Consider the following 19411-nt stretch of genomic DNA (forward strand, 5'->3'; position numbering starts at 1 on the left):
ATTAAAAACAATTTCACGTAGACTGGAATTAGATGTTTGAAAATTTGATTAAAAGTTAAATTAGTATAGAAAGTTGATTTTCGTCACCTCGCTAATGGCATCCTTCAAAATGAAACATTAATTATAATGTATCATTATCAAATGCATGACAACTAGAAAAAAACTCTCACGTTCGAAACATTGTAGCCGATCAAAAACTGAAGTTAGCTCGTCTGGTGTTGTAGTTCTGTTGAAGCACCAATGGCTTTTGTTGTACATGATGCATCAGTTTTTCAATTACATTGCCAAACCACAAAAACACCAATTTCAATCATTGAGTTCACAATTATAACGAAAATAAAAACAGGCATGCTGGTATTCTCATCAAAATAAATCAACACGGCTTATTCAAACTGTACGCTTTATTAATAAGTAACAAACTTGAAAAATAGCTACATTTCGACAGCATAGTCTACACCACTGGTACAAAATAATATATTAAATAACAAATTGTTACAATTCATTCCTAACCTAATCCATAAGAAAATCCAGAAACCGGAATTCAAATAAAACATTCGAGACCAAGCTCCTCAGCTTCATTCCCGCGAAGGATTCCGCCATCTATCCAGCTGTGTCAAATGTTTCATCTAAATTGGCAATAATGCAAACCCTTTCGGGGCAGCAGCGGTCCGGGATCGCTTCCCGCCGCCCTACTTGGGCGCATTCTCGATGGCATTCATCACGAAAGCGAACGAATTAGTTGCCACGTTGAACCACGGTTTTTCCAGCAGACCGTCCCACATGTTGCTCGAGTAGGATCTCCGTGCCGCTGCTCCACCATCCAGTGACCGACTTCCGGCAAAGGACCGGCCACCGTTCAAATAATCGATATAGTCATAATCGGACGTCAGCGGGCTTACTTTCGAGTAGTAGATAGCGGCGAAGGTGGAATAGATGATGAGAACAGCTGTGGCTACCTAGAGGGGGAGAGAAACAATGTGAAGTGTGGGGTATTAGGACAAGGGGGCATCCAAATAAATTTACAAGCATTCAAACAATTTACTTAGAGAAAAAATATAACATTCTAGGCGCGGAGCACTTATTTCCAGTTCTTTTTTGGGAAATATTTGATTCTGAAGTGCTTATTTTCTATTTTTTAATGCTGGTCCTGCAAGTTGCTCAGCGAAAATATATTCGTAAATGCTATTTTATCACCCAATTAATGCTTGATCCGAATTGATTTATTAGCTGTTTTTACTAAACTAGTAATAGTTATCCTTTTCCCAGGGCATGATAATGATTAAGCCGAACAAGAGCACTGACATTAGGAGCAGACTAATAGATTACCTGAAAAACGGCCCAGAATTTATATGATCCTTCAGAGATTACGAAGTCGTAGTATCCATTGAGCGGGTCTCCCTTGATGTACCTGGCACTTTCAGCAGCTGTCACTACAGCGGTTAAGTTTCCTAAGGAGGGAGAAAATCGAGAGCAAGATTAATGGCTATGATTGGGAAGCTAATCTTTATGTTTCCGATTCTTCAGCTGAAAAGCGTGGGCGATTAGTTCTGTTGTGCATTGGCGTTTACATATCCGCCTACAATCGGGTCAACCTGGTGCCAGAAATTCATCACTCAATTCAATATCTCAGCTGTGTTGTATTCAAAAGGTGATAATTACAGCTATGTTTTCATATATGATGCTAATTAGGCCGGAACAAATTTGAAATTTTACTTTTGTCACCCCCCCCCCTCTTCAAATTTTTCAAAAAGTCAGAGGGGGGAAATAAATAAAATGTCATATTTTCAGTGTTGGTTTTTCATTCTTGTTTGTGTTTTTAGCTAGTTTTGTAATTCTTCCTTACAATTTTACATGAGATAATAAGTGTAATTGGATTATAAATCCGAAATCTATTCATTACTTAATGCTAATAGTTGTGGGATTTGTTACTGACGGTTTTTCTTTTAGAACAAAGTTTACGCCACTCTTTCCGTAATAGTGTAGCCTCTCAAAATATAATATTTTAGTGATTTCCATGAATTATTATTCATTTAAACTTTCAATGAACAATCAATTTGTCGAATCAATTCAACAATTGGCTCTTAAAATTTATTTGAATACATGTTTACCTAGTAGATACTCCTTCTTCTGGATGTATAAATATTGAAAGCGTGATCATCATCCAAAAGTTGCGTATCAAATGTCCCTGTTCTTATCTGCGTTGTATTCGTGTGAAAGTTGTGATTCTATTTTCTTTTGCATGAAAGAATAAATCCATATATACGGGGAAAATCGCTCTATACAGAAAAAGTGCCATCAAAGCTGCTTTTCAGGACACTTATAACAAGGGACATTGGAAATTCGCAATTATTAACAATCGGCTGAGTTTATACATTTAAAATGTATTTTCACTGAGAATATGTACTTTAGTGCAAAATTTTCCCAAAAGTATGGGTCCGCGACAAAACCAAGAAATTTTAGTTTCATTACCTTCGAAATTCAAAGAATTTTATTGCGAATTTTAGATTAATCGTGCGTTGATCTGCAGAGTTCCTAAAATTGTAAATAGCTTAAATACAATTTGAAAGTTCAACATTTTCTCTCTTCAAAACTCAAGAAAAAAGACGACAAAAAACCTGGAGGTTGTTGTTATGAAAAATGTTATAGATCAATGTTATGCAAAATAAAAAAAATGGCATAAACATGGTTTGCAGCATATGAGTATAAAAAATGATAAATTTACTGAATTTTCATTTTATTATTTATTGTCCCTCCCCTCGACACATATTTATGGAAGGTGACAAAAGAAGATTTTAAGATTTGTTCCGGCCTTAGTACCACAAACTTAGACACTACTTAATTTCGTCCAATATTGGAACCATTGTAATGTTGCTATGTTTGAAAGAGCGGGCGTTTCAACGAAGTGTAAGAAGAACGAAGTGTATTCTTCAAAACATAATAGTGTTCTCTTCAAGTACAATTACTCATTCCCATAGTTTTGGACTACATCATACTCAGATTAGACTAAATTGTGAATAAGTCTTCATAATTTACAACGCGAATGACACCATCTCCGTCGAGTAAAAAGGCCTTCCGAAGCAGAAAAATAAAGAGCAAAAATATATTGCATATTTCACTTTGAAACAAAACTTTTGGGATTCCTAAGAATTCAAATCTAATAAGAGATACAAATCTTATTTTTCATCAATTGGTAAAGAAAACTTATACATCTATCAATATCAATCTTTCGAAAGCTTTTCCTCAGTACCTCCGAAGATTTTTTCCCGCCTTTGAAGCAGAAAAACTTCCTTATGAATAACTACTTTTCAACTGCAACTTCCTTTCTGTTTCCTTGCGAATGCAGCAAACACTTGGCCCTACCAGGCCCTCTCTCTCACCAACAAACCGGCGTAGACAATCCGCTTCTCCTGCAGACTGCACCAAACTGGCCGAACCCATCAGTCCATTGCAAAACTTTTGCAACACCGCATAATGTGATGACAAGGATTTGAAAGTTTTGGCTAGCCCGGGTTGCTGGCACGACCCTCGAAGGTGGAAGGAACAAAGTTTCTGGCCCGGAGTCAAACGGTCAAAGAAAAGCTAAGCCCCGAAGCTTTCAGCTAACAAGCTATGGGAAATATAGTGGGGAGCAATTCACTTCTAAGTGAGGTGATTACAATTATTCGAGATAGAAATTACCCAAACTGGACATATAGAGATTTATAAATAATGTAGTGAAATGGCTCTTCTTAAAATTGTGTGGTTCAAACTGATCCCATTTTTTTCGATTGATAGAGATTAATTTAGAGTTTCCAGCCACGGGCTGCAAAGTACTGTTACAAAGACCTTTACCTAACTTTTTTTAAAGCAGTGTAAGGCTATTATATTAGTCTAAGAGCAGTGGCTCCCGAAATGTTTAAAGCTACGAACACCTTCAGAATTCTACGATCGTCTGGTGGAACCCTAAAAAACGGATGTTTTCGAAATGCAAGATAATGGAATGCTTATTAATCAACCGATACTCTTGGCAGGCACATCCTAGTATGACGTATATAATCCACTAAATACAATTCAAGAATTCTGCCAAGATCATTTGAATTCTACCAAGTATCTTTTCAAGAGTCTGAAAATCAACTCTGAAAACGTTTTCGCCAAAACTCTACAGAAAATGTAGCAGATTTTTTGTAGCAGCAATGGTTTCATTTCAAAGATGATTAACCCTTCCTTTAAACATAAGCTGTTCTTTCAACTTATCATTTCAGCTTGTCATGTCTGAACTGGCTAAATTTGGCTACAACTATTTAACTTTACTTTTAACATTCGACCGTCGGTTCTCCATCCAAATGATAATAAATAACACAGCGTAACAAAAATGACATTTTTGCGTGTCTCAAGGATCAAATTATGTGTCTCTAGTAGATTTGGGGCTGCTGAATCTAATGCAGTTCTCAGAAATGTTCTTGCACGTCACAATTTTTAGCCACAGGTTGCCAAAGTTACATAAAACAATGGTTTCATTGATGTTCACATAACATTTAAATAATGATTCATCAAATTTTTTGTGATCTAATCCACAAAGCCTGCAAAATAGGACTTCAACTTTCATCTCAGATATAATTTGGTTGAAACTACACGGTTAAATTTAGATTAAATCGATTTTTCAAACATGAGTCGTTTTTTTATGTGACAAAATACAATACTTTTCAAAACCAACAAAAATTATGGTTGAGCATCGAAAGTGTTATGAACCTTGTTGATAAGTATTGTTATGCTCATGAAGTTTGAGTTGTGAGACAAATTGAGCAAATAAATTATCATACAAGCTGACAAACTTGCATACAAGTTGGGTGAAATAGTCAAATTTAGCATTTTCAACAGCCAATATCACAAAAACTAGACGTGCTATGATTTTTCTGAGAATGGCAATGCATTCAGCAACCCTTAATTAAGTTAATAGCGGTATTTTGGTGCTTGAGACAAAATCGTGTTCCGCAGTGTAAGCAATGATTAGAATTTTAATACGATTGGTTGTGCTACTTTTCGCCGAGAGTCAATTCACCGAATGTCGTTTCCACAAACGTCAATCAATCGAATGCATATCCCCCGTATACCCTTTTTTCTAGAATGACCTATTTCGGGCCATCTGATATTCACCCTTCTTTATTTGGTTGCCGATTCTTTCGAGTTCCACCAATCTTAGCAAAATGTGTTTTGTCGAAAATGACCAAAATCTTCTTCTTTTGATTGCTTATTGTTCTTTCTAGTGTATTCCCTGGAATTGAATTCGGGGTACAGACAATTGGCACAATCCAGCAAATTCAAAGAAAGGTAGATCTTTTGAGGTTCAATATTGCGGAATCCAAAGCCGAAAGTCACAATGGCGATTAGTGTCCCTACTTTTAATCACCGAGACGCTCTAATTTTTCGTCTTGATTTTTTTAGCTTTCCTCATACCATAAAGCTGTAAAAAAGAATGTCGCTTCCTCGCAAGATAAGTGTTTTTTTATATTTTGATACAATATCAAAATTGGATTCTAAGCTGTTTTAACTTAAAGGAATAAGAAAATCATCATAACTCAAAACATTTTCAAATGCTGAGATGTTCCATTTACTGAAATGCACCCTACCTTATTTGTTAGGCGTTTTTTTATATACTAACCACGTCAGTATTTGGCGTCAAACACGCATACGGCTGATATTAATTTACTTCTATAATTTAAAATATTGGAGGGGAGAAAACAGAGATCCATAATTTTTTTAAATCAGTTAGATATTAAATTTTTTTCAAGGCACAAAAATTAGGGAAAATGTCGATTCAGAGGACGCATGAAAAAAGTTCAACAATTAATATTAAAATAACTTATTTTTTTCATTTCAGATTTTTTGTTCGTTTCTTTTATATTTTTATCCCCCCCCTCGTACTTTCCAAGTAGTCTCGGACGCATCAAAATTTATTATTAATATTTGTATCAGCCTAACAAAAATAATTCCTTTCATTTTTTTATCCTTGCCTGTAATGTTTAGTTTTATAGCTTAAATTTTAATACATAGTTTTCCTATCTATATCAGGTGATCCTTTTCTAATTAAATCGTCTAAAAATTAAATGTTCAATCAAATTTTGGTATCGTAATATTCGTTCATAGTCCTACGATGCAGCAAAATGAAGCTATTCAGAAAGATCAAGCTGAGGTTAGTAGAATTTAATACCGCCGGTTTAAAATAATTTCAGGTTGGCAAATTTGACGATGTTTCGGAGCTAGAGTACTTATATACTTGTCAAACTATAAACGAATGCAAAAATGGCTGTAAGCTATTAACAGTAGAAATGCTCGTAGAACAGCTGAGAAGCAGGTTTTGTCCCAGTTGAGTCGTAACGCCGGCAAGAAGAACAACATATTTGGAGCTGTTTGGAGATGTCTTGCGAAGAAGTGTTTATGGAAACCGAGGGAGTCGAGAATGTCCATGGTTAGCGTGACATAATATGTGCTGAGCATCAATGAAAGAGAATAAAAATTGTATACAAATGTACTGATAACTGTCGTCGAAAATGGAAGATTTGATTTTCCGGGTAATGGTGCATTTCCGGTAAATGGTTTTTCCGGTAAATTGCATTCCGGGTAATGGTATAGAATCAGCAGCAATTTTTAAAATCTATCCCAGGAGTACAATAGGCCTCTGCACTGTTTTGATTTTGCAAGGGATTTTGACTTTTACCGGCTTTGTTGTTTACAAATTTCATGAAAGAATAAAAGGGAGAGGTACATTTGTGTGCAGAACCCATAAAAGTTTATTGAAGCACCACCGAAAAAAAAATCCACAGAATTTGAAAGGTTTCTGTGAATATCCTTAAAAGTTTCATTAGAATCCGTAAAGCATTTTCTTAGGTAAGGTAAGTTACTTTCAAAAATTTTCTTAGATACGGTATCCAAAAAGTATCACTATATCAAGCTGCATTATTTTTTTAAGAAACTTGCAAATGGGTTTCTTAGGAGCCAATGACCATTGAAAAAATCTGCCAAGAAAGAATCAAGCAAAAGAAGAAAGAAAGCAGCAGACAGGTCATCTATAATTGTCTAGGAGATTTCTGCCAAAAATCGTAAGATTGTAGACGAATCGTACGGCTGCTTTGAAGCGTCGGTGTAATTACTCCTTTGGCGCTTCCGTTAATGCTAGATAGTATACCACGTCGCACTATGTATGCAGTGAGTGGCATGATGACAGCTGGGACAAGTGTGGGCAGCGATAGTACATTCCGAAAACGACGAAAGGTCCGTATGGTGCCATAGACCTTTTTCACTACATCGTTGACTTGGTGCAATCGCCAGATTCGTCACAGTGCGATGACGAAATAAAAAAAGACATCGTCATCCAGTATAATAACTCTGGCAGGTCGTCGTCTCGTCATCGACGAAAGAATGCACGACGAACGTCAATCCAAAATCGTCAACGAACAACATTGTCTTCATTCCGTTCGCTGCCCTTTCTCAAACGAAGGAGTCTTTATTGTATATTCGCTTGCTATGCACAAAATGGCGAATGCCATCCCAGAATTGCTTGTATTGGCGATTTAACCCGTACTCCTCAAGCTTATGCATAGCTCTGTTGGTAAGCGCGTGACGTTGACGATTCAGCGATCGTTTGTTCAATTCCGGCCACGTTTTGTTTTTTTTTGTTTTTGTATAATTTTTTCAATAAAGGCTCATAATCTATCGACTCCACGGTTCATATTTTTAGTCGGCTCAGAGCTCCCGAACGAAGATTCGACCTTAACGAAGGAGGCTTATGGCTAAGTAGCCTTGACTTTTCAGCTTGCATTTCAAAGTAATAAAACTCAATTTTGATAGTGTTCGAGCCACTGTGTGACAGCTCGAAAGTGTCTGAGTTTACAAATGCGACCCCCCGGCTACGGCGATTGATCTCCAAACGCGACAACACAAATGCAGCGAGCCAAACAGAATGTGCAGAAACAAGAAAGAAGAGAGAAAGAACGACAACGACAGAGCAAGAGTGACTGAAAGAGGAGAAGAGAAATCTACCAGTGTTTTTTGAGCCACCAAGCGAACAAGTTGAACTCTGTAAAAGTGCAAATAAATATGAAACAGTATTTTCTCGTTTTTCCAAATTAATCGTCCGAATTTTCGCTTGGAGGTTTCGTCGGTTTCCCGGTCCGGTCTTCGTCGATTTGGTTCCGCTAGTTCCGTCGTACAGTCCGCAACAGATAGTTTATATTGACTTGAAAAAGTATCCTTGTACGCGCTTACATGCATAAAGTATGCTGATACTTTTTCAGCTGTGTCAGTGCAAAACCAACTGATTTTCTTTGATTCGAAATCGTGAGATGAATTAGCAATAATCATCAAAGACGCGTACAAACCTCAATGACGGCCTTCTTCGCCTTATTTGTTCGTCATGACGCCGAGCCTTTGAGGCGGACCACTGCAGCAAATCGTCATCCAACGTTGGTTGAGTGACAACGACGATTCTTATTTTAGTTTCGTTGACGACTTTTTCCATTTGACGGTGACGATCGTCTACCCTGACTTGGTTTGTCCTGTTGTATCTATTGTCCATAACAAGTCCCAGGTTAGTAACCTTTTCCAAAAATTGGATGGGTTCTCCACAAAATACAATACGATTTTGTGGGATGACGTTTTCATCCTTACTAAACACGATTGTTTGAGTTTTCTTAGGGTTCGAAGTCAGCATATTGCGTTTGGTTCAGGCTTCGATCGATCCCAGGTTCAGATCAATGATGTTAACCTGCCTGTTAACCTGATTGATAGGTTCCGAAATTTAAACCTGGAGGAAATCAACATAGAGTTGTAGAAGAAGTATTCCCATGCTTCAATGCTTGGCTAACTTTCCTCAGGATGATTCGTTGCTTAACGCAGTTGAAAGCTAACAAGAAATCAACCACCATCATCACTGTGCAATGGCGATTGTAAAGAACAGCATAGAATTTTTTTTTCTTTATTAGTATCATTCCAAACATTACATTCATTATTTCTTATATTTAGGTGTTCTGTGTTATTAGACAACACTATCATCCTAATTTGGTAAAACAAATCTAAGATTTTATTAACATTTTGTTAACAACATATTACATTTCATTTGCCGTAGCAGTTCAGATTTTTTACAGGTGAGTTGATTTCACCTGCTTATAAAAGAAAAAAAACGCTTTTAATATACTTAACCTAACTTAACCTAATCATATAACGCATTAATCGTGGCAATAGAAGATTGTAACGATTTTTGCCTGAAATTATTGATTATTTTATTTGACATTTGTTCCAATGTTTCAACATTGGATATTCTATGTAACTCATTGGTACTATACCAGGGAGGAAGCCTCAGAATCGTTTTCAAAATTTTATTTTGAATTCTCTGCAGAGCTTTCTTCCTGGTATTACAACAGCTAGTCCATATTGGTACAGCATACAACATGGCTGGCCTGAAAATTTGTTTGAATATCAAAAGCTTGTTCTTAAGACAAAGTTTTGATTTTCTATTAATAAGGGGATAGAGACATTTTACATATTTATTACATTTGGCTTGAATGCCCTGAATGTGATTTTTGAAAGTTAAATTCTTATCTATCATGAGCCCTAGATACTTAACTTCATCTGACCAATTTATTGGAACCCCTCTCATCGTGACAACATGTCTACTTGAAGGTTTCGAATAAAGAGCTTTTGGTTTATGTGGGAATATTATTAGTTGAGTTTTGGAAGCATTAGGAGAAATCTTCCATTTTTGCAAGTATGAAGAAAAATTATCCAAACTTTTTTGCAATCGACTACAGACGACACGCAGGCTTCGTCCTTTGGCGGAGAGGCCTGTGTCATCTGCAAACAAAGATTTTTGACATCCCTGAGGTAACTCAGGTAAGTCAGATGTGAAAATATTGTATAATATTGGTCCCAAAATGCTGCCTTGGGGAACACCAGCTCTTACAGGAAGTCTTTCAGATCTGGAGTTCTGATAATTAACCTGAAGTGTACGATTTGACAGATAACTTTGAATTATTCTAACAATGTATGCTGGAAAATTAAAGTTTTTTATTTTACGATCAAACCTTCATGCCAAACACTGTCGAATGCTTTTTCTATGTCTAGAAGAGCAAGACCAGAAGAGTAGCCTTCAGATTTGTTGGAACGGATCAAATTTGTTACACGTAAAAGTTGATGAGTGGTCGAATGTCCATGGCGGAATCCGAACTGTTCATTGGCAAAAATTGAATTTTCGTTGATGTGGGCCATCATTCTGTTCAAAATAACCTTTTCAAAAAGTTTACTGATGGAGGAAAGCAAACTGATTGGACGATAGCTGGAAGATTCTGCAGGATTTTTGTCTGGTTTTAAAATTGGAACAACCTTAGCATTTTTCCATTTGTCAGGAATATATGCTAATTGAAAACATTTGTTAAATATATCAACTAAAAATGATAAGTTACTTTCTGGAAGTTTCTTGATGAGGATGTAGAAATTTCCATCATCGCCAGGAGCTTTCATGTTTTTGAATTTTTTAATAATAGTTCTCACTTCTTCCAAATCAGTCTCCCAGGCATTTTCGAAAACGTTCTCTTGATTGAGAATATTTTCGAACTCCTGAGTAACTTGATTTTCAATTGGACTAGTAAGTCCTAAATTAAAATTGTGCGCACTTTCAAACTGCATAGCAAGTTTTTGAGCTTTTTCGCAATTAGTTAGTAATAATTTGTTTTCCTCTTTCAATGCCGGTATTGGCTTCTGAGGTTTTTTCAAGATTTTAGATAATTTCCAAAAGGGCTTAGAGCCGGGGTCCAATTGAGAAATTTTATTTTCAAAATTTTTGTTTCTTAAATCTGCAAAACGTTTCTTGATTTCTTTCTGCAAATCCCGCCATATAATTTTCATAGCAGGATCGCGAGTGCGTTGAAATTGCCTTCTCCTCACGTTTTTAAGACGGATCAAGAGTTTAAGATCATCGTCTATAATCACGGATTCAAATTTTACTTCACATTTTGGAATTGAAATGCTCCTGGCTTCAACAATGGAATTTGTTAAAGTTTCAAGAGCATTGTCAATATCAAGTTTTGTTTGTAAGGGAATATTAACATCAAGATTGGAGTCAATAAATGTTTCATATATATTGCAGTCGGCTCGAAAATAATTGAAAGTGGAGCTGATAGGATTGAGAATCGCTTCTTGGGATATTTGAAATCTAACAGGGACATGATCAGAATCAAAATCAGCATGAGTAATCAGTTGGCTACAAAGATGACTAGAGTCGGTTAAGACCAAGTCAATCGTAGATGGATTTCTAGAAGAGGAAAAACATGTAGGGCTATCAGGGTATTGAATTGAGAAATATCCTGTAGAGCACTCATCAAATAAAATTCTGCCGTTGGAATTACTTTGAGAATTATTCCATGACCGATGTTTGGCATTAAAGTCACCAATGACAAAACATTTTGACTTATTGCGAGTCAATTTTCGCAAGTCAGTTTAGAGCAAATTAACTTGCTGTCCAGAGCATTGAAAAGGCAAATAGGCAGCTATGAAAGTATATTTACCAAACTGTGTTTCAACAGAAACACCTAAAGTTTCAAAAACTTTAGTTTCAAATGACGAAAACAGTTGATGTTTTATACGCCTATGAATGATGATTGCAACTCCCCCACATGCCCCATCAAGTCGATCATTACGATAAACAAAAAAGTTAGGATCTTTTTTTAGTTTGGATCCAGGTTTTAAATAAGTTTCGGTAATAACTGCTATATGCACGTTCTTAGCTGTAAGAAAATTAAACAGCTCGTCCTCTTTATCGTTCAGAGAACGAGCATTCCAATTTAAAATATTTAAATTATTATTTGGATCCATTAGAAAAACGTAATCCAATAACAATTTGATTTGTAAATTTTACACCTACTTGGACTGTTTCAGTCATAGTGGTGGCTTTGAACATTGCATCAATCATTAGATTCAATTGTTCAGTTAGAAAATTAAAATCAGAGGCAGACATGTCATGTGATTTCCCATTGGAATTTCCGGTTGACGAAGAAGCGGAGTTACCTATGGAGGTAGGGTTTTTTTCATTTGATTTGAAACAAGTAGGATGGGTACTCATGGAACGAATAGGGGAATAGTCCAAATTACCTGCTACGATATCGGCAAAGGATTTACCGTGGGTAGATACATTCGAAATTGAAAGATTCGAACGGTTACCCGACGGATTAAAATTTGTTTGTGAATGAGCATGATTATGATCTTCCTGGTGGGTATAATTCCTAATCAAAAGATCGTTAACTGAAAAATGAGCATTGTTCGATACTCTACCAGGCAAATTCCGGAAACGACCGTTATCGTAACGGATATTATCCTTCATCTGCCTGGCACGAGCCTCAACGACTCTCTTGCGTGAAGGGCATTCCCAAAAGTTAGGTTTATGAGGGCCCTTGCAATTGGCGCATTCAAACTTTCTGGTATCTTCTTTCACAGGACAGTCGTCCTTAGCGTGAGAAGAACCTCCGCAAATCATGCATTTAGCATCCATGCGACAATTTTTTGTACCATGACCCCACTTTTGGCACCGACGGCACTGAGTGGGGTTCTGGTAATTTCCTCCAGGTTTCTGGAAATGTTCCCTCGTCACACGAACATCGAACATAAGTTTAGCTTTTTCTAAAGCTTTAATATTATTTAGTTCTTTTTTGTTAAAGTGAACTAAATAATATTCTTGAGAAAGCTTTTTCCGAACAATGCCAGATTGGGTTCTCTTTTTCATAATGATTACTTGGACTGGAGAAAATCCAAGTAAATCATTTATTCCATTTTTGATCTCTTCAGGTGACTTATTATCACTTGAGAGACCTTTCAAGACGACTTTGGACAAACGTTCAGTTTTGTCGTCATAAGTAAAAAAATTGTGCTTCTTCTCTTCAAGATATCTGAGAAGAAGTTCGCGATCTTTAAGAGTTTCCGGCAAAACGCGACAGTCTCCTTTCTTTGCGATTTGGAAGGAAACCTTGATTCCCCTAATGGAGTTCAAGATCTCCTGCCTAAATCCCCCAAATTCGGAATAACTGATCACGATAGGTGGCACTCTTTGCTTCCTCACTTGAATCAAAGAGCCTGGGCTAGAGGCTGCTTCGATTTGGTGTTCGGAAAATTTGTCTAGAGCATCGAACTGATTGCTCATTTCGATACAATTATTCATTTCACCCTTGGAAGAAACTTCGCATTCCGGGGAAGCGTCCTTTCTTCCATTCTTGCCACGTGTAGTGACAGTTTTAAAACCCACTTTTTTGGAAGGAAGTAGTGAATTCAGAGATTCACCCTTCCTTTTGTTAGTTGTTGATACCATGTTTAGTTAATAAACGAGAAAGACGTGACCTTCGAGAGGTTTTTTTCCCTTGACGGTGTCCAAGAAGGATTACCACCGCTAGCTTTCGCCAACGGGTCCAACGAAAAATCGAAGGCACCGGTCCAAACAAGGATCGTAAAGGGATCAATAGTAGAACAAATAGTACTGAAAAGTACTGTTTAAGTAGCACTGAAAAGTACCGTTTTTAATTTTAGCACTGAAAAGTACTGTTTGTGTAGCACTGAAAAGTACTGTTTTATTGCTTTAGGTAGTTTTTAAGAAAACTTCCAAGAGCAGAGAGAATTCGTGTACGCACAGCACGAAGGTACGATGCGCACTGCGAACAGCATAGAAATTATATCCTACATCTGCCAGCGCAGTTGTGGAGCTATAGCCGCGTCGGTAGCCTGATTGATGTGAAGCCATGAGGTGAGGGTTGAAGTTGTCTAGGAGATGGGAGATCTGCGCCAGCAAAATCTTTTCAAGGATCTTCGAAATAGATGGGAGAACGCTGATGGGGTGGAAATCTTTGGGAGCCGTAGGGTTGGACGATTTGGGGATCGGTGTTACTACTGCTTTCTTCCAGGAGGATTCGAATGTTTTGTCAGCAATGATCGTATCGAAGATATGAGTCAATAATGGGAGTATAAATGGGCTCAGCATCTTCTCTACGCAAATTGCTCTATAGTTTTTGGCAGAAAAGTCAGCTGAAAAATGTCGTGATACATATTGATTTTTGGCACCATTAATCAGCGACTTTACTCGATTACGGGCATGTTAATATTCTCGCCACTGATTGCTGTCTCTGGATCGGTTGGGATTACGGACGTTTTTATAACGCAAAGCAAGATCTCCTGCAGCTTGCTCAATGCCTCGGGTGATCCAAGGTGTTTGTTTATCCCGCACATGGATAACTCGCTCAGCAGCATGGGCGCCCAGTAGGGACTGTAATTTTTCCGTTGTCAGTTCGACTTTCCGGTTGACATCTCTGCATCGAAGATTTCTTGACGAGCACCGTAATGGTGATGTGACCAGTAGCGAAAGTGGCACGAAAATAACTTTGGAGGCACGCGCGGACGACGGAAGACGCCCTCAGATCTCCAAGAGATAGAAACGGAGTTTAGTCGGTTGAAAAACCACAAAGCCGCTGGAGTGGACCAGTGAGCTGCTAAAATACGGTGGTGATGCACTGGCAAGAGCGCTGGACTGGGCTATTTCGAAGATTTGGGAGGAAGAAGTATTACCGGAGGAGTGGATGGAAGGTGTCGTGTGTCCCATTTACAAAAAGGACGACAAGTTGGATTGCGCCAATTATCGATCGATCACCATTTTTAGCGCCGCCTACAAGGTACTCTTCCAAATTTCATGCCGTCGTCTATCACCAATTGCTAGAGAATCCGTTGGACAATATCAGGCAGAATTTATGGGCAAACGAGCAACAACGGACCAGATATTCGCCAATCGCCAGGTGTTGCAGAAATGCCGCGAATGCAATGTCAGCCTATGATGCAATCGATTAAGAACAGCTATAGCAGATTATGCACGAATACCGTTTCTCGGACAAACTGATAAGAAGGCGACGATGGAGCGAGTGATGTCCGTAGTCCAAGTATCGAGGACACTCTCGACTCCCTTCGAATCTCGCAAAGGGTTACGGCAAGGTTATGGCTTTTCGTGTTTACTGTTGAACATTGCGTTAGAGGGAGTTATAAGAAGAGCGGGTAAGGTACCGTGGGGTAAGTGGATACAGAAAAATCAATAGTCAACTTCATTGTTATGCACAGCTAACGTTAATAATGTTAATCAAACTTTTTTCTGTGGATGAGAAGTGAGGGACTAATATACTTCAAATCACCATTTATTTTGATTTTTTTGATTGTTATGTAATGAGTATGAGGAACTTGAAAATTTGCGCCAAATGGTCCACTTGCCCCACCATGGTGGCAATTCGAACAAAAAAAAATATTGTAACTAGAGTAATTTGGAGAAAAATCATCCATTTAATACTCATAAGTTGTACAGAAGTATTGTAGGATTATTCCTAACGATGTTTTTGAAAAACATTCATAATTTAAAAATATTAGTTACATTTACTTTTGATTAACATACTGAAATCTTTTTATTCTATTTATTTATTTAGTTGTTCCATCTGTCTAGAACAATTAATATGGTCAAATAAGGTTCCTTAATATGCATTCAATTAAAAAAAAATGTATACTTTGCCTTTTTTGAAATTAAACAAAAGATATACCACAAAAAGTTTTGTTTGAATTTTGCAATATTCATTCTTTTATATTTTTTATACCAGAAAGATTGATATACCTTTTAGGTGGATTAATTCAAATTTTCTATGGCCACTTTGACAAGTTTAAGCTAGGAATAGATAAAGTTAAAGGAAAACAACACTTGCGGATATTGAAACTTATTTAATTTCTTGTAAGTAGTCTGCCAACAAATGATAATAATACTTGATCCACTTACCCCACCCCATGAAGAAGTAGGGGTAAGTGTACCATGTCCAATATATCTGTATTTATTTTTTAAAATCACATATTTTTCATCGATATTCATTAAATTAGAACTGAAATGCTCACCATGTGTTGAGAAAACTAATAGTATTCGATTTTAAACTGAGATACAATGGATTTTTGATTGGTAGAAAACAATTTTGAAACTAATTGATTTTTGCTGCTAACAAGTTTGCTTGTGTTAGTGTATGTGTAGTACCAGTTTTGCAATAGTATTAGTGTGGACGTAAGAATATAACCTAAAACGAAGCAATGGTGCGAAATCATTCAACATATTCAAGTATTTATGCTTAATATTGACAAATGATCCACTTATTATTTTGGGTTTTGTGCAACGTAAGAACTATATCACAATCACACGACGCGACGCGAGACAGGACACAACACTTATGGTTCTTACAAACGTTAAAAGGACATATAAATTACCTTTTTTTAACAACCGGTTTCGGGCTTGATGCTGCCCATCATCAGGACGATGTCCAACGGTTGGACATCGTCCTGATGATGGGCAGCATCAAGCCCGAAACCGGTTGTTAAAAAAAGGTAATTTATATGTCCTTTTAACGTTTGTAAGAACCATAAGTGTTGTGTCCTGTCTCGCGTCGCGTCGTGTGATAATGATCCACTTACCCCACTGATACACTTCCCCCACTGTACCTTATATACACGAGTGGCACGATCTTCAGAAAGTCCGTTCAGCTACTTGGTTTCGCCTTCGACATTGATATTGTTGCTCGCAACTTTGAGACGATGGCGGATATGTACATCCGTCTAAGGGTTGAAGCTAGGCAAATCGGACTGAACATCGAGGTGATGAAATCAAGGTTGTGGAAGAATTCGTATACTTGGGTTCACTGGTGACCGCCGACAAAGACTCCAGCAGAGAAATCCAGAGACGCATTGTTGCTGGAAATCGTGCCTACTTTGGACACCGCAGAACTCGTCGAACGAGCAAAGGTCGCCATCGCACGTAGTTAACCATCTACAAGACTCTGGTTAGACCGGTACGCCCCTATGGGTACGAAACATGGACCCAACGTGCAGAGGATCAAAGCGCTCTAGGTGTTTTCTAACGGATGGTGTTTTGGACCATTTACGGCGGAGTGCAGATGGAAGACGGAACGTGGAGAAAGCAGATGAATCATGAAATGCACCAGCTGCTGGGAGAACCAACCATCGTTCATCTCGCAAAAAATGGGAAGTTGTGGTGGGCCGGGCATGTTACCAGAATGTCGGATAACTAAGTACCTGGTGAAAATGTTTCTCGAAAACATTCCGACTGGCACACGACGACGTGGTGCGCAGCGGTTCAGATGGATCGATCAAATTTAAGACGATCTGTGGACCTTTCGCAGAATACGTGGCTTACGACGAGCAGCCATGGATCAAGTCAGGCCTTAGCCTGACTGGTAAGGTAAGTATACAACAGTATTGATCGCATAGAAGTTTAGAACTATGAAGAATCATGGACGAGAATATATTGGGAGGGGCCTTCTTTAGACGAGTGGATAGGGTCCGCGGCTACAAAGCAAAGCCATGCTGAAGGTGTCTGGGTTCGATTCCCGGTCGGTCCAGGATCTTTTCGTAATGGAAATTTGCTTGACTCCCCTGGGCAAAGAGTAGCATCGTGCCTGCCACACGATATACGAATGCGAAAATGGCAACTTTGGCAATGAAAGCTCTCAGTTAATATTTGTGAAAATGCTCATAAGCAGTGAATCAAATTGTCATCAAAGGAGACGAAAAACAAACAACAAAGCAAGTCGCTCACAACCCGTTTATCCATACTTTTGCGGATAGGGATATAATCAGAAGCAAAATTGTCATGACAATCACAGGGCACAACATTGTTGCAACCTTTTCAACTCGCGATTTATCAGTTATTTTAAAGACAAAACCAAATTTGTTTTATGCATGCTGTTCTATCGAACTATCGTGTGCCAATGTTTACCAACACAGAAAAAGTTCTCGAAAATTGCAATGCGAAGCCCAGAAAATCGCTTCGCTCATGGTGATCTATCTTTGTCATATTCTGTTCAAGTGGTAATAAACTGATGTTGCGGAATAAAATTGTTACAACAAGAATAAGAGATGACAATGTCTTAGTTGCTGGGTGTTGGGTGACAATTTATTCACTGCTCATAAGAACACTAAGCTGAGCAGCAGGCTCTGTCCTAGTGGGGACGTAAATGCCAAGAAGAAGAAGATATTGATAGAGGAACATTGTAAGAATGCTGGACAACAACACTGCGAAGATTTTGTTCGCTTTCGATAGGAAAAATTGTAAATAAACCAAAATCATTTTTAATCAGTTCCAAAAGCAAATCCTAACACAATTCTTTGAACAAACTAAATCTAAGAAAAATAACATGTAAGCAGACCCAAAATCAAGCGCCACTGTCTACTTGAACTCAAATTCCAAGGATATAATTTTATATTCACTACAGTCTTCGTCGTCGGGCAAGCGGGATGAGTGAGCTGAAGGTGGTCGGCCGACCGTTCGGTTTCCCTTCATAATGTTTATTCATTTTAGAGACGAAGGTAAATGTATCATCGTCGTCCAAATTCAAATTGAATTTACTTGCCTCGGAATTCAATTATACATTTAGAAAATGAATACTAAAGTGTGCATACATTTTACTGGAACTCCAGGTCTGCTGCTGCTGTGAGTGAGTGAGTGAGTGGAAAGAAGGGACGTTCCGTCCGCAGTGTGCAACCGACTTACGAGGCAGAAAATTAGATATGGATGGAGTGGGATTTTTCCGTGCAGGAAGGAGATTTTCCCGCTTCTAGTTTGTGAGTTACGAGTAACGGTCGGTGTAGGAATTCAACCAACTGGCGAAACACAGCACCGTCTACCTACAACCATAGTGGAGAGACCTGTCTATCGTCCTGAGAATGGTAAGGTATCTTTCTATGCTTCTCGGTGCGGTGTATTCATTAAATTGTTTCTACGAGATTTGCATAAAATTTTCAACGCGGAATGACAACCGCAGCCGCAGGATGAACTACGGGGGGAAGTGCGATTCCATGACAAGCATGTCAGTCGGCATCGCCCCTCGGGGTTTCCACCTGTGCATTATGGAATGCGTTGAAGGTTTCTGGGCAGGAAGCGGAACCGTTGGAAATGAGTACTAGATATTTTGATTGTAGTAGAATTCACTGCTAAATATTTCATTGTGCATGTCTGACACTGTGGTTAAAATTTCAAAATTAAACTATTATTTATCAACCTTCTATCTGGACTAAACAATATATTGTCTGTGCTTGGAGTCATGCTGACGCAAAGTTCAAATCATGAAATTTGAATGATTATTCGATTTTTGCTTATATTTTGAAATAAAAAATTAATTCAGTTTTCGGAAAAATATATAAAATTTGAAAGGGGGATGGTTTATTGGGAAGAAAAATTGTTTCGATAATAAAAGTTCCAAAAAGAGCGAAATTGAGAAACTTTGGAAGCGCATATATAAGAACATAGTTCTGTATAACACTGGACAAGAGACGAATAATTAAATTTTCTTCGGTGAAGTTTTGCAAAAGGAAAAGTGCTACTATA

At 37.9% G+C, this 19411-nt stretch overlaps 1 protein-coding gene across 1 annotated transcript in view; it reads right to left on the bottom strand.

Moving 5' to 3' along the window:
* Positions 1 to 392: 392 nt before the first annotated feature.
* The window catches only part of LOC5577296, a 69152-nt gene continuing 50133 nt past the window's right edge, over positions 393 to 19411 (bottom strand). The window contains exons 3-4 of the mRNA XM_021846715.1: positions 1327 to 1448; positions 393 to 956 (exon numbers count right to left, since the gene is read on the bottom strand). Coding sequence (XP_021702407.1) covers positions 690 to 956; positions 1327 to 1448 — 389 coding nt within the window. The 3' untranslated portion in view covers positions 393 to 689. The remainder of the gene's footprint in view (positions 957 to 1326; positions 1449 to 19411) is intronic.

Source organism: Aedes aegypti, chromosome 2 (genome assembly GCF_002204515.2).
Source record: "Aedes aegypti strain LVP_AGWG chromosome 2, AaegL5.0 Primary Assembly, whole genome shotgun sequence".
Lineage (NCBI taxonomy): Eukaryota > Metazoa > Arthropoda > Insecta > Diptera > Culicidae > Aedes > Aedes aegypti.